The following is a 14,464-nucleotide window of genomic DNA, read 5'->3' on the forward strand; positions in this document are numbered from 1 at the left end:
AGTTCCTCCAATTTGAAGGTTTAACCAACTATTTCCGCAACCGGCAAAACTAAACTAACGCAACACCTCAGCTCGCAGAAAATTTGAGAGTTACGCACTCACAGACCAAGGGACGCGCAATACCGATCGATTGAAAACGCCGTCGCCGCCAAATTGCACTGCACTATTGCAGCAATCAATTTGATTATTACTTTGTTCACGCGGGCCGAGAAAAAAAAATCCGCATTCGATTGCTGCAGTCGAAATTTTCGCCGCTCTTTGTTTCCTCTCAAGCTGTGGAAATGGCCGGGTTTTTGCTCTTGAGTCGAAATTTTCAAGTGGAGATGACGAAGACGGTTTGATGTAGATATGTTCAATTTCAGATTTTGATTGCAGTTTTATGTAGGTATTTTTTATAATTATAATTTATGCATACTTGCCACTTACCTTATGTTCATCTACAGTCACGTTGAGTTTCAAACAAACGTCGACCCAATGTCGTCCCGCAGTCCCATGTGCGCGATTCGGGCGTGCAGTTCCCTCAACTTGGACGCAAACACGTCCATCCGCTGGTCCAACTCTTCGTAGATCGCGTCCTGACTCATCGACTGATTGCGGATCTGCTCGTCCAGCTTGGTCTCGCTGGAGTCCAGCTTCCGCTGCAGTTCCACAATCATGTTGCTCATCTCCTGGAACTTTCGACTGGTGGACGCTTCCAGCTTCTTCAACGCGTGGCTACACTCGCGCTCGTGCTGCTGCTCTAGCTGGTTCAACCGACCCTCGAGCCCATTGATCCGATCCCGGTTCTCCCCCATCAGCTGATCCAGCTGTGCCTCCAGTGCCATGATCCTGCTCTCGATGTTCAGCGATGCACCCGTCGGCAGCTGACCGGTTTTGAGCTTCTTCTTGGATGCCTCACTGACGTTCACCTTCAGGGCGTTGATCTGCTTGACCAACTCGTTTCGGCATCCGGCCAGTTCATTCTTGAGGTACTTGATATCATCTGCCTGCTGGGCCAGTCGTTTCTCGGTGGACTTTGACCCACCGGAAGACTTGCTGTTGACCGCGGCCGAAGCACGCTCGTACTCCTCGCTCAGGCGTTGCTCGTGCAAACTTCGCAAGGCCTTTAGTTCACTGCTGAGTTCGCCGTACGCGTACTGAGTCGCGGTCAGATTCTTCCGTACGTTATTCAGCTCATTGCTGATCTTGTGAATATCGGCGGCCGTGTAAGTCGTCTTATGGCGGCTAAAGTATGACAACCAGCCGGTGTTTTCGTACTCTTCGGGTTGCATTCTGAACCACGCGTATTTTCTTCACAAAGATTTACAGAACGATGATCCCCCTGGGGGAAAACTGTGAGAAATTCTTCAACTTGTTTAACTACACTTCACAAGCTCTTCTTACTGGTATAAGCACAGCAGAGTATTACAATCAAGATCACGATGGTTGAAAGAACGCACATTTCCTGTTGAGAGAAGAAAAAAAAACAAGAATTTTTAACAATATAACAAGAAGGGCCCATGCCCACTCTTCGACAGACAATTGTTCTAGATTTGCTGGGGGGTCATTCATAAATACCGTAATCAAAAAAATCATGCGGGCTTCCCCCCTTTGTATTACAAAAAATTAAAAAAACAGTTAAAAAATCAACAGTAGAAAACCCCTGGGTCTCTACCAACTCACACGAAATCGGGAAAAGTTACCCCGACCCCTCTTCGATTTGCGTGAAACTTTGTCCTAAGAGGTAACTTTTGTCCCTGATCACGAATCCGAAGTCCGTTTTTTGATATCACATGACGGAGGGGCGGTACGACCCCTTCCATTTTTGAACATTCGAAAAAAGAGGTGTTTTTCAATAATTTGCAGCCTGAAACGGTGATGAGATAGAAATTTGGTGTCAAAGGGACTTTTATGTAAAATTAGACGCCCGATTTGATGGCGTACTCAGAATTCCGAAAAAACGTATTTTCATCGAAAAAACAGAAAAAAGGTTTAAAAATTCTCCCATTTTTCGTTACTTGACTGTAAAATTTTTTGGAACTTTTAATTTTATGGAAAATTTAATGTACTTTTCGAATCTATAATGACCCAGAAGAGTATTTTTTCATTTAGAACAAAATTTTTCATTTTAAAATTTCGTGTTTTTTCTAACTTTGCAGGGTTATTTTTTAGAGTTAACAATGTTCTACAAAGTTGTAGAGCAGACAATTACAAAAATTTTGATATATAGACATGCTTATAAACATCATGAGTTATCGTGATTTTCGAAAAAAAGTTTTGAAAAAGTTACTTTTTGCGTTTCTCTTTGTTTCGTCGTCCGTGTCTGTCGCGGGTGACCATGAACGGCCATGATCAACGACGAAACCCCTTATGTCTATATATAAAAATTTTCGTAATTGTCTGCTCTACAACTTTGTAGAACATTGTTACACTCTAAAAAATAACCCTGCAAAGTTAGAAAAAACACGAAATTTTAAAATGAAAATTTTTGTTCTAAACGAAAAAATGACCCTTCTGAATCAATATAGATTCGAAAAGTACATTAAATTTCCCATAAAATGACACGTTCTAAAAAATTTTACAGTCTACAGAGTAACGGAAAATGGGAGAATTTTTTAAACTTTTTTAGTGTTTTTTTCGATGAAAAATACGTTTTTTCGGAAATCGGGCGTCTAATTTTACATAAAAGTCCGTTTGACACCAAATTTCTATCTCATCACCGTTTCAGGCTGCAAATTATTGAAAAACACCTCTTTTTTCGCATGTTCATAAATGGAAGGGGTCGTGCCGCCCCTCCGTCATGAGATATCAAAAAACGGACCTCGGATTCATGATCAGGGACAAAAGGTACCTCTTAGGACAAAGTTTCACGCAAATCGATAAGGGGGCGGGGCAACTGCTGTGTGAGTTGGCGGAGAATTACCCCCCTAATACTATCAACAACAAATAAAAAGAAAACAACAAAAATCAAAAAAAACTCTAAAAATCTAATTTTAAGCTTTTCTATTTTTATCTTTTTCTTAGCAAATTTCGAAGGTTTTTTTAAAATAATTTTTCCTTCCCTTGGAAAAACCATTGTTAGAATATCCAATTACATCAAAATGAACTATAGTACAAATCATAATTAAAAGGTACTCCAAAACTCTATTAGGTTATAAGAATTACTAAATTGTGAATTGATTATTTACTAATAAAAAATTGAATTGAATTGAAAATTCTAAAAATTATGAAAGAAAATCACATAAAAAATTTGAAAGGAAAAACTAAAAAATATTTAGATAAAAAATTAGCAGTAGAGCGTTAGCTTAACTGAATTCTAATTAAAGTGCACTTTTTCTAGAGTTGGCTACGGCCGTTGGGATGAAACTTATATTTGAGATAAACTATAAGCCGTCTAGGACATCGGAAAGTGGGGTAAAACGGACACACCTCCTTTGAAAAAATATTTAAAAAAAAATAAGTTTTTGACAGTAATTTACAAGAGCTATCAAGTTTTACTAAATCAAGAATTTACTTGATTTTTGACCTCTAAATTCAACGCCTGTTTTACTCCACTTGACTTTGTTGAGAAGGTTCACATATAAAGTTTTTTTTCAAAGGTCCACTTAACAAAATTTCATTTTTTTGTTTTTGTGAGTTTTTGAAACCGCTTTGAGTCAGGGTTTAAAAAAAACTAACGTGATCCACCTATGTGGTTGATGCCTTCCTTACTCTTTATCAACAATGGGTAACAAGATGGGTTTGGACAGAAATTTCATCAATTTTATTTTTAGATCCATTCTGGTTCATAAATATCACTTAAGTGGTCAAAACTCGAGACAGGGTTGCCAGATTTTCAATATTTTGGAGTCGTTGGAAAAGTCTTTCGATTACCTAACCAAGGATAGGTCAGATCTGGGTGCTGACAAGACAGAACGCGTAACGTGATTTCCCCACTAATACATCTGCACCTGGGACGGGACGGCTGGATAGAGTCTTCTTTTTGAGTGTTTACGTTTGTATTCTTCTTCTGTTTTTTGCAAGAAAATTCGTGTTCGAAAACAAATATCAAGCAATCTGTGATTCAGATAGCTTGACAATTCAAATTTTCTTGATGATGTTTTTCAACTCAGTGCTCAAGTATGTGGATGACTTGTTGTCTAGTTTCTCCTCGCAGTTTTTTTTTTTTTTTTTTGAATTTGGCTGTTAAAGTTTGCGGTTGGACGTGGGTGGAGAATCCTGAGTTTATATTCCATCGTTTTACGGTGGATCCGTTCATAAGGAGCTGCCGGATACAAATTACTTGAAATGGTTGGCAAATCAAAGATGAGTCAAAAAATGTTCACTTCTTCAATTTTTAATGTGTTTTTTATATGAAAGATTTTTAATTTTCATTTGGATGTGAAAAATGTGATTTTTTTTTTTGTTTTTTTTTTGCGTTTGCCTGCAAGCGAGCCTGCAAGTCATTAAATGGGAGGGGAGATTTTTTTTATCTGCTCCTGTCGTTGTCCCGTTACGCAAAGAAAGTAAATAAATCTTTCCCAGTTCCCCAAAGAGGAGCACGTCGAATTCAACGGCAATTTTTACTCAACTTTAAAGAAAGTCAACATTCCTTAGGTCGCACGCCCTAAGGCGTCAGAATCGAAAGAAATGGCTGGCAAAAATTCAAATTTGTACCAATTCATTCACTTCAAAGAGCATAAAAGTTTGTTTTTCAATTTGTGGCAATGTGTTGAAATAAAGTGCGAAAAAAGTCAAATAGGCTAAACTGTGGCCATTATTTTTGTTTGCTTTTTAAATCCTGTTCTACAATGTTGTTTCTTCACGCCACATTTTAATTTCATGGGAAGCACAGGTTTAATATTGTTCAATCTAGATGACATTTCTATGTGACGCTCAAAAAAAAATAACAATAGTTTTAAATGGGCAAAAGAATAGTCGGTTCATGAAATGTATTGTTTTTTTAAATGAAAATGCTGATAAGTCAACATTCGGTGTACGATAGAAATAAATGCCTTTCAATTGAAAATATTTTAATCAATCTATTAATTCAATTTACAATTATTTGTGAAATTGATTTAAATTTGTTTTATTTTTTTTCAACTCAAATTACAATACTTCTCATTTTCTCCTCATAAGAAAGGACTGGTTTAGGTTGACAGAAGCGGCCATGTTGAAAGTGGTTTAGTTTGACAATAGGTTTTTTTCTCTTTGTTTATCCCATCCCAGATCTGCACTACAGCTGTAAACATAAACAAAGTGGCAGGCTATGTTCAAGCTCAAGCGTGACATATTTTTTGCTGCTGAAAATACTTGTTTTGTTTTTTTTTTTAACCATGTTTAAATTTTCGTTATTCATAGACTAATCGACGGCCAAAAGAGGCCGTTTTGATTCCCACGTTACGAAATATTGCGTCAGAAGTGGGTGGAATTTTGTGAATCAGAAGAACAACCGAATCGAAGTTCCAAGATGGTGTATTTTTGAAGTGCAGTGATAATGTTGGAGTAAGATTATTCAATATTATTTGGCATGTGCCATTCATAGTTATTGATAATTCGTCGCTAACATTTCAAAAAGCGTCATAAACGTAAGTTTTGCGTGAGACATAGCGCTTATTGAAATGTTAGCGACGAATTCACCCAATCTCGAGTTCTACCCTCTTCTTAAGATTTGTTTACTTCGAATACCTCAAAAGCTCGACGCCACCGACAAAATAAATTATAGATCGATTACAATTGGTTCCGCTTTGACAGTTCTAAATTGAGGCCGCTTTGCGAACCACTATTCTGCACCCAGGATCAGATGATGGATCCGGACATCGTTGAAATACATTTAAGTACTTTGGTCAAAATCGGTTCAGCCAGTGCTGAGAAAACTGAGTGACATTATTGGTCACATACACACAGACATTTTTCAGTTTTCGATTCTGAGTCGATATGTATACATCAAGGTGGGTTTTCGAGCTTTAAATAAAAAGTTGATTTTTAGAGCAGGATTTAAAAAACTCTGATTATTTAGCATGAGTAACTCTTTATCTAATGTATAGACCATTAAAAGCAAACAATTTTCTTCCAATTCGGGAAACCTCGATACAAACCGAGACAAATCTAGGAAATTTCTCCATTTTCAAGTCACGCTAATGCAATTTTAATTTTATTAAAAAAAATGAATAAATTTAACAAAACAAACTCTGATAGAACACAATCAGAACATGTTTCCAAAGAAAAGATAATTTTCACATTTTTTTACTCGAACTTTTGCCCCTCCCCGTTAAAAACGTTCCAAAACCAGGCGACAACAATATTTTGAGATTTTGAGAATTTCCGTTGTAAAGTACCGCAAAAAGGTTTTTTTTTTGACAAAAAAAAATATTTTCATTAAAACTAAGAATGTTTGAAAACTAATGATTGCAAACCAAATTAATTGCTGTATAATGGATTTTCCATGCTTTTTTGCATTAAAATGTTTAAATTTTGCCAGAGTCGAGGGACAAAAATTTTGAAAAATATTCACATCGGCCCTAGTTGATTGGAAAATTTAAAATACTTTCTAAAGAATGAATTGAAGATTTTTTAACACTTGTAGCCCCAATGGGGTCAAAAAAGTTGAAAATGCAACTCCACCGGCTCATACAACCCTTGGAAAAAAAGTTGGAAATGCCTTTTTTATTACAGTTTAAGGTAGACGCATCTGTTTTGGATCTACCTTAACGGAGCTGATTTTTGACATTCTTCCGGATCGAAAGCAACAAGAATCATCCAAATCGGTTGAGTTTTCGCCGAGATACAGCCGGATGAAGTTGCATTTCCAACTTTTTTGACCCCCTTGGTGCTTCGCGTAAGTTTTGACCCCGTTGGTGCTACAAGTGTTAAGTGTCGTTTGGTGCTTCACAACTTCAAATTATGAAATAATATACGAATATCTGGTCCTCACAAATCTAATACATACATAAATCGCAAAAATGTAGAATTCCTTCGATACATAAATTCTTGTTCCTTTTTAGGCTTCTCGCAAATCGAGTGACCTATCAGCAATTTTAGGGTTGAAAAATGACTGTACCAGAAAATGGATGAATTCAATACACACTAATGAGCCTAATCCCGTAATAAAAAAGTTATAACTGTGTCTTCAAATTTAAACTGTTTGAACTATTTCAAACTTGAAAAATCCTGTCGGACAATATTTTAGAACTGGTTTTGCCATGCTAAATAAATAGAATACAAACAATACAGTACAATTCCCTTGAACAAGAAACACTGTTGGATGATTTGTTTTTACTATATCTTTGTATTTGAGCATCATTTTAGTTTCATTTGACCCAATGACACGGTGTATATTATGCACTTTTTAACTTTCAAAAAAAACAACTTGTTTGAGTTGAATTCTGCAAAAAAAAAATGACATTATTTTAGTTTTACAGTTTCACAAGCAAATGTGATTCTCATTGTTACAAAAACAATTTATTGAACTACGTTTAAATGTTTGTAAAGGCAAAACAGAATATACCAATCTGCTACTAATTTTTCTGATATATTTAAATTTAACAGGCAATTCTACCCTCTACTTCCTAGCAAAAAAAATCAATAACTTACCACCACAAAACTCTTCAATTACGTGTAACTTTTAACAACGCACGGATATTCCCCATAAATCTGCAAACCACATAAAAACCACACACTCACTGCAGTGCGAGCAAGTTAATAAACTAATTAAGTAGATAATCTTTCTACCGCGATGCACTCTTGTAATCCGGCGTTTGTGGCGTGGCGCAAACTGCCTTTCTGGCGCGTTTCAACGCAAAACAGATTTCCTCGCGCGCGCGGCCGATCGGTTGCGTCTTGTGCGTTTTGAGCGCAGATCAAAAATAAATCTCACTTTCAAACGATCGTGCGATCACAACTTGGTGATGGAGATTTTCCCGGTGATTTTTTCTAACGCGGAGATGTTCACTGTATCGGCTGCCGATGCCGTCTGATGGAACGTCTGCGGGCCAGCATCTCCCGTCCGGTTGTAGGCGCGCGCGGAGTGAAAATTGAGACGTTTCAGAGAAGCGCGCGCCCCCTCGGGGCGAGGTCGTGTGCGAAAGTGAGAAAATTGGAAAATACCTACAGTTGGATCTCGGGGTAGAAGGAGAGGATTTACGTTTTAGTTAATGCTTTTTTATTTTAAAAGATTATTATTGTGGTTTGAATCCTCTGAAGGCTAGCAATTCCTTTGTATCTTATTTTAATACATTTTAAAAACTACCGGGACCCGTGGTGTAAGGGTAAGCTTGGTTGCCTCTCACCCAGTCGGCCTGGGTTCGATCCCAGAAGGTCCCGGTGGCAAATTTTGAGACGAGATTTGTCTGATCACGCCTTCCGTCGAACGGGGAAGTAAATGTTGGCCCCGGTCTAACCTAGAGGTTAGGTCGTTAGCTCCCTGGGTCCTGTCTCGGTGAAATGCTGGTAGGCAGTTGGACTAACTATCCAAAAGTCGTCAGTTCGAATCCCGGGGTGGATGAAAGCTAAAGTGTAAAAAGTGGTTTGCAATTGCCTCAACAATCAAGCCTTCGGACACCTAGTTTCGAGTAGGATTCTCGCAATCGAGAACGCCAAGGCAATGCTGTAGAGCGAATAATTTGATTTTTGAAAAACAGACACTGAAAACACGGAGATATTTTCAGGAAATGTATGTACACAGAAAAAAAATGTTCGTAATGTTCATCAGGAAATGGTGACAGATTTTGTTTAGAAAAAAGTGTAATCTTACATCTGAATAGTCCATCCCGCTAATTCCCAGGATTTTGCCAAAACCGGGAATTCCCGAATCCCGGGATTTTTTGTATTTTGCCCCCGGAAATTTCCGAAATTGGGAAAAAATATCAAATTTTGGTCTGGAAATTCAGGTTTTAACCCTCTCACGCCCATGGTTACTCCAGAGCACCAAAACTTTGAACTCAAATATCTCGGAACTGACACAACTTTTCATGATGCTTTAAGTTGCAGGTGTTCATGTAGAATGTATACTAACATCTCCCCAAATTTCATCAAATTTGGTTAAGCACAAGCAAAGTTACAGTGTGAAATGTAAACAAAAATGGGCCAATTTTAGGGAAATAAATAAGACCTGTTTTCGAAAGCCCGTAAAAAATACCAAACACAAAATTTTATGAAACAAAAAATGTTTTGCTATCATTTGAACCTTGGACAAGAACCCCTGTGAATAACATTGTGAGTTTGGACCGGTTTTAAGTGTTTTTCAACCTTTTTCATTTGGTGCACCAGAGCACCACCTAGGCATATGAACAACTAAATATTCAGGAGCACTTTTTTCTAAATTACAGAAAAAGCTTATTTTTATCAAAACAAAAGTTTATAAACGTTTTGACTATTCATAAACAAGACAAAACATTGTTATTAGACCGATAATTTTATTATTTTCCTCATTTTTCATGAAAATGGTTGTTTGTGGGTTTTGAATGAGCCAATCAAAGAAACCTGAAAATGCAGAGATTTTAGAATTTGTAGTTAATATTTCAGAAATATGGTCTTACAGCAGAATAAGTAGTTTTTAACACATTTCGAAGCGTTTTCAAACAAATGAACCAATAGATTTGAAGAAAACGAGATTTTGTGGTTTAAAAAAAAGTTGCTCATCTTCCTGATGGTGCTCTGGTGCACCACTTCAAATTCTACTTTTTTGCCTCAATTCGATGTTTGTGGGTCCAAGTAAAGTATTCCCTGCATTATTGTACCAAAATTAAGCCATTTACTATTTTTACGATAAGCAAACAGCTCTGGGCGTTAGAGGGTTAATGTGGAAAGAGAGGAACAACGATAAATAATAAATATAAATACAATATTAGGCATATATTAAGTTTTTTTTTCGAAAGGGCCCTATAATCCATTGTATTTCATATGTTTATAGGACCTGTTCAAAAAACTCTAGATATCAGTATTAATTTGACTTATAAGTAGGGTTAGTGAAATTTCACGATTTCGCGGACAGCGTAAAATCCGTGAAATGTTGCTTTTTCCGCGAAATCCCGTGAAATTGTATGTTTGCTTGAAACTGTAACGATATTTCTTAAAATAATTTATCAAACTCAAACAGGAATAAAAATAATCTTAGTAATTATTGCAAAGTTATGCGGTTTAATTATTAACATAGAGTTAGTGATTTTTGACGGCTTAAACTTCGTGAAATTTATCAATTTTCTTTTTTTAAATAACAAAATAGTAAATATTTGATCCATAAAGACTATTTAAGTAAATTTAATTATTTTTCAATTGAAAACTTGATATGAACCGTTTTAAGAATTGTTCAGTTTTTTTCAGTTTTTTAGAAACTTTTTACATTTAATAATATTTTCATTCGTTGTAAAACACATTTTGCTGCTATTTTATTTGAAAGGTATTGTTTCAACAGAAATTCAAATAATCCAGCTTTGTTTTATTCAAAAATGAATGAAGAGTTTTTTTTTTATTTTTAAAATTACCTTTTAAAAACATTTCCGATTTTTTTCTGATTTCGGTTTATTTTCACAATATTTGATTGTTTGGGTGGATGATTCCCGTGAAAGATAAAAAATACACTTTTCTTTGTTTTCTTTTCTCATTTTGAATTAAAAATTTCGATTTCGTTACAAATCATATTCATTTTGTTAATTTAAAATCAATAATTAAGTTTTTGATAAGTGAGATGAAAACTTTAAAAAATATTTTCAATGGGCTAACTGTCGCAGAAAATTCAAATAATTTTACTCATTTTGACTGAACAAGATTAGTTAATCTTGCTTTGATATGAAATTTAATAAAATGCAAATCAGCGAAAATTGTTTATCTCTACTAGTCGAATATTAAAAAAAACAGTTCAGTAAATGAAAAAAATGCATACCCTACATTTTGTTTCAAAAAATATTAAGAGCTCATCCATAAATCAGGTGGAAACAGTTCAGTAAATGAAAAAAATGCATACCCTACATTTTGTTTCAAAAAATATAAAGAGCTCATCCATAAACCAGGTGGAAACTTTTTTGAAAATTAGGAGAATTTTGTTTTTGTGTCACGTTCAAATTAAGTGAAGTTTTTTTTAGTTTATTGAAGAATAATATATAATGAAGCATAACAAGTAGTTTCTGTGATTTAAACATAAGATTTTCAGAGTTATTTTAACATTTTAACAATTAGTACACCAATCACCAAATTAATTGCTCTAAAATCTCCTGTACCTTTTAAGACTGTAGTCCCGATTTTCCCCAGTTGGCAGTAGTGACTTTAAGGGGTTACATACATGTAAATCGGCAAAAATGTCAGAGGTTGCTTTGAGCACAAACTTAAACTTTTTTTAAATCTATTTTCAGGACATTAAAATATACATTTTATTAGTTTACTATTAACAAAATAAAATTTATTTGAAGACATTTGGTTGTATCATTGTCGAGATACAGCTATATGAAGTTAGCCTTAAAAAAAAAAGGGTGCCACGATATCTCAACACTGCCTTGACCAAATCGGCTCAAAATTTTGGTGAAGTCTCGTTAAATCGGTCGTGTGTGTATGACGAAGGCTGATTTTCAAAAAGTTTATTTTTAAAAAAGATAAAAATATTTTTATGTTTTTCATATAAAAAATCAAAAGTTTTTGATTTTTGTATTTAAAAAAATGCAAAATTTCAAAATCTGGCTTCGTCATGCACACGGGATATGTCTTGCGAGTCTTCACCCCAAATTTCAGCCAATTTGGTCCCATCTCGAGATATCGAGATTTAAAATGATTTAAAAAATTTTGTGTAATGGGACCATCCACAAACCACGTGTACACTTTATTGGAAATCTTAATAACCCCCCCCCCCCCCCTCGTGGACAATTTCCATACAAATAACTTTTTTTTTGTATGGAGCGTGGACCTTCCGCCCCCCCCCCCCCTCTAAGGTGTCCACGTGGTTTATGGATGGTCCCAATATGAAATATTGTGATTTCTACATGTATGTAACCCCTTAAGATAATATGTAAAATATCCTTTGTATAAAACATGACTTATTTGTCTAATTACATTTTTTAATTTTTTTTGGAATTTTTCTTGCCATGGCAAAACAAAATGAAAAATATGTATTTATAAGAGACTTATTTAATTTGAATCACATTGGATTACAAATTAGATTAGAAAACAAAGCACAACAAATAACAAACAAAAATCTTTCAAGTATCTAAAAACGTCACGTTATCACGAATAATACACAGCAAAAAAAGTAGTAATCCAGCTGCGTGTAAAAGGCTCGGGTGTAAAATAAATTTGGCATTATTTTATGAAATTCTGTGTAATATTGCACCCTGAAATATGTAGCCCATCAGTATGACAAACCTACTTGACCGACATATCAAGCTGACATATACGTTTATCCTTTCCATTTTACATCGGTCTGATGGCCGAGCGGGCTAAGGCGCCAGTCCTAACTGTTGGTGCTGGGTTTAAGTACCGTTGGTTGCAACTTTTTTTTTTTGTTTACAAAAGTTGTACATGCAACGTGTAATATTAAGTGTATTTTTTGACGAAGGTGATGTGCATGCTTTTGCATGCGATTTTTCCATCGGATTTTTTGCTGTGTAGTATTGAGCTAATTCTATGTTTTTAAGCTTGAAAAACGTGAAAAATATAATGAAAACATACATTTTATTACGGTTTTAAAAATTTCCCGTTTCCCGGGAAATTCAAAACCCGGGAAAATTGGACGTCCTACATCAGGAAATGATGAATTTTCATCATTTTCTGGTGAATATTCAGCAGGTTCACATTTTTTATACATTTTCTGAGTAATAATACTCATAAAAGAGGTAATATTCAACCTACCAAATTTTTTAACTTTCCAAAGTTCAACTTTTTTTTTGCTGTGTAGTTGAATTTGTGTCCATTGAGATGCTTTGTTTGGTTTTGCACCAAAATGCGTCATTTTAAAAAGAAAGCAACTTGAAAATAGGCTCAAAATCACTTTAAAACTCTGTTAACTTCTCGATAAAGGCTCATGACAATGAATTGTCTTTTGCAAAAACATATAATTTTATGTTATAAACAACTCCACAGAGCCGCAAAAATGCAAACATTTTGATTTATCACCAAAAAAGGGCTTTTTTCGACCATTTTATTCAAAAATTGCATATGTCTCGTGTTGATCAAGAGCTAGAAATTTAGCATGTTCAACAAACTTTAATAAAATATTCCTCCTACAATTTTGCCCAAGACACCAAAGCCTTAAGACGTCATCATAAATAGTTAGGTTTTTGTAGACACCCCGGAATGTCATTACCCTGTTTGTCAATAACTTTACAAGATAGCTGTTATCAAGTGCAACATGTTCCGATGGCACTGGCTGGACGTTTTGTTGATTTTTGACTCATTTCTACAGTTTGTACTGAAATGTGACATCTGGTCTGGGTGTGAGATTGGGTCATACAAATTTAAGAAGCTTTGTATGACTCATTAGGGTGTAATTTGGTTGTATGGAAAAAAAAAATAAAGTTGTCCAAATTTAGAGGGCACAGCGCTTTTACAGTTCCTTTTGGGGTCCAAAACAACTCCCTAAAGTTTGGGACCGATTGGTTTAGTCCTCACTTTGCGCAAATCGATTCAATTTTCCATATAAATTGGTATGGGGAAAACAATTATTTTTGGATTTTGATACTTTTCAAATCCACTTTTCATGCTATATCAAAACCGAACTCATATTTGGATGCTCTGGAATGTCCTCTACAACTTTCCCCAAGAGAGTATGGTGATAGCTTGCCCCTAAAAAAAGATACAACGTGTTCAAAACTCGTCTAAAAAATCACGTTTTAGACGAGTTTTGAGGGCGCTATATCTTCTTTCAGGAGCAAGTTAGCACCATACTCTCTACGGCATAGTTGTAGATCACAATCCAGAACATCTGAATATGAGTCCGGTTTTGATATAGCATGAAACTTGGATTTGATAAATACCAAAATCCAAAAAAATGGTTTTCTCCATACAAATTTATATGGTAAATTGAATCGCTTTGCGCAAAGTGAGGACTAAACCAATCGGTCCCAAACTTTGGGGAGTTGTTGAGGACCCCAAAATGAACTGAAAAAGTGCTGTGCTGGAAAATCGATCTTGATATTACACCCTAATTTAATTTTATCTCTTTTATGGTGTAATGTCACTTTTTCAGTCTAAATTGAGGTAAAATTTCATCATAAAAGAGGTAATATTGCACCTTCCAAAATTACAGCTTCCAAATTTACATTATTTTTTACTGTGATTGTCATGCTTGATGAAGGTAGCAAAAGCACTAAAAACATTCAATTCCTAAACATGCCAGGTATCCGCACTACACGAGGCCTCACTGCTTACATTCCCCACACTAACAGTAGCCAAATTCCCGCGCATCGTCGTTACCGTCGCGTACGTAACATTCGCGCGCGCGTTCTCGATTTCGCATGCGCGTCGCCGCACAACACAGTGTGGCATTAGGGTAGCTTCACGCGGTAGCTCTAATACGTGCTGCCAA

At 35.6% G+C, this 14,464-nt stretch overlaps 1 protein-coding gene across 1 annotated transcript in view; it reads right to left on the minus strand.

Moving 5' to 3' along the window:
• Positions 1 to 7,949, minus strand: part of LOC120425204 (myosin-1-like) — a 28,659-nt gene extending 20,710 nt beyond the window's left edge. Inside the window, exons 1-2 of the mRNA XM_039589635.2 lie at positions 7,552 to 7,949; positions 427 to 1,444 (exon numbers count right to left, since the gene is read on the minus strand). Coding sequence (XP_039445569.1) covers positions 456 to 1,271 — 816 coding nt within the window. The 5' untranslated portion in view covers positions 1,272 to 1,444; positions 7,552 to 7,949 and the 3' untranslated portion in view covers positions 427 to 455. The remainder of the gene's footprint in view (positions 1 to 426; positions 1,445 to 7,551) is intronic.
• Positions 7,950 to 14,464: the final 6,515 nt, after the last annotated feature.

The sequence above is a fragment of the Culex pipiens genome, chromosome 2, assembly GCF_016801865.2.
Source record: "Culex pipiens pallens isolate TS chromosome 2, TS_CPP_V2, whole genome shotgun sequence".
NCBI lineage: Eukaryota > Metazoa > Arthropoda > Insecta > Diptera > Culicidae > Culex > Culex pipiens.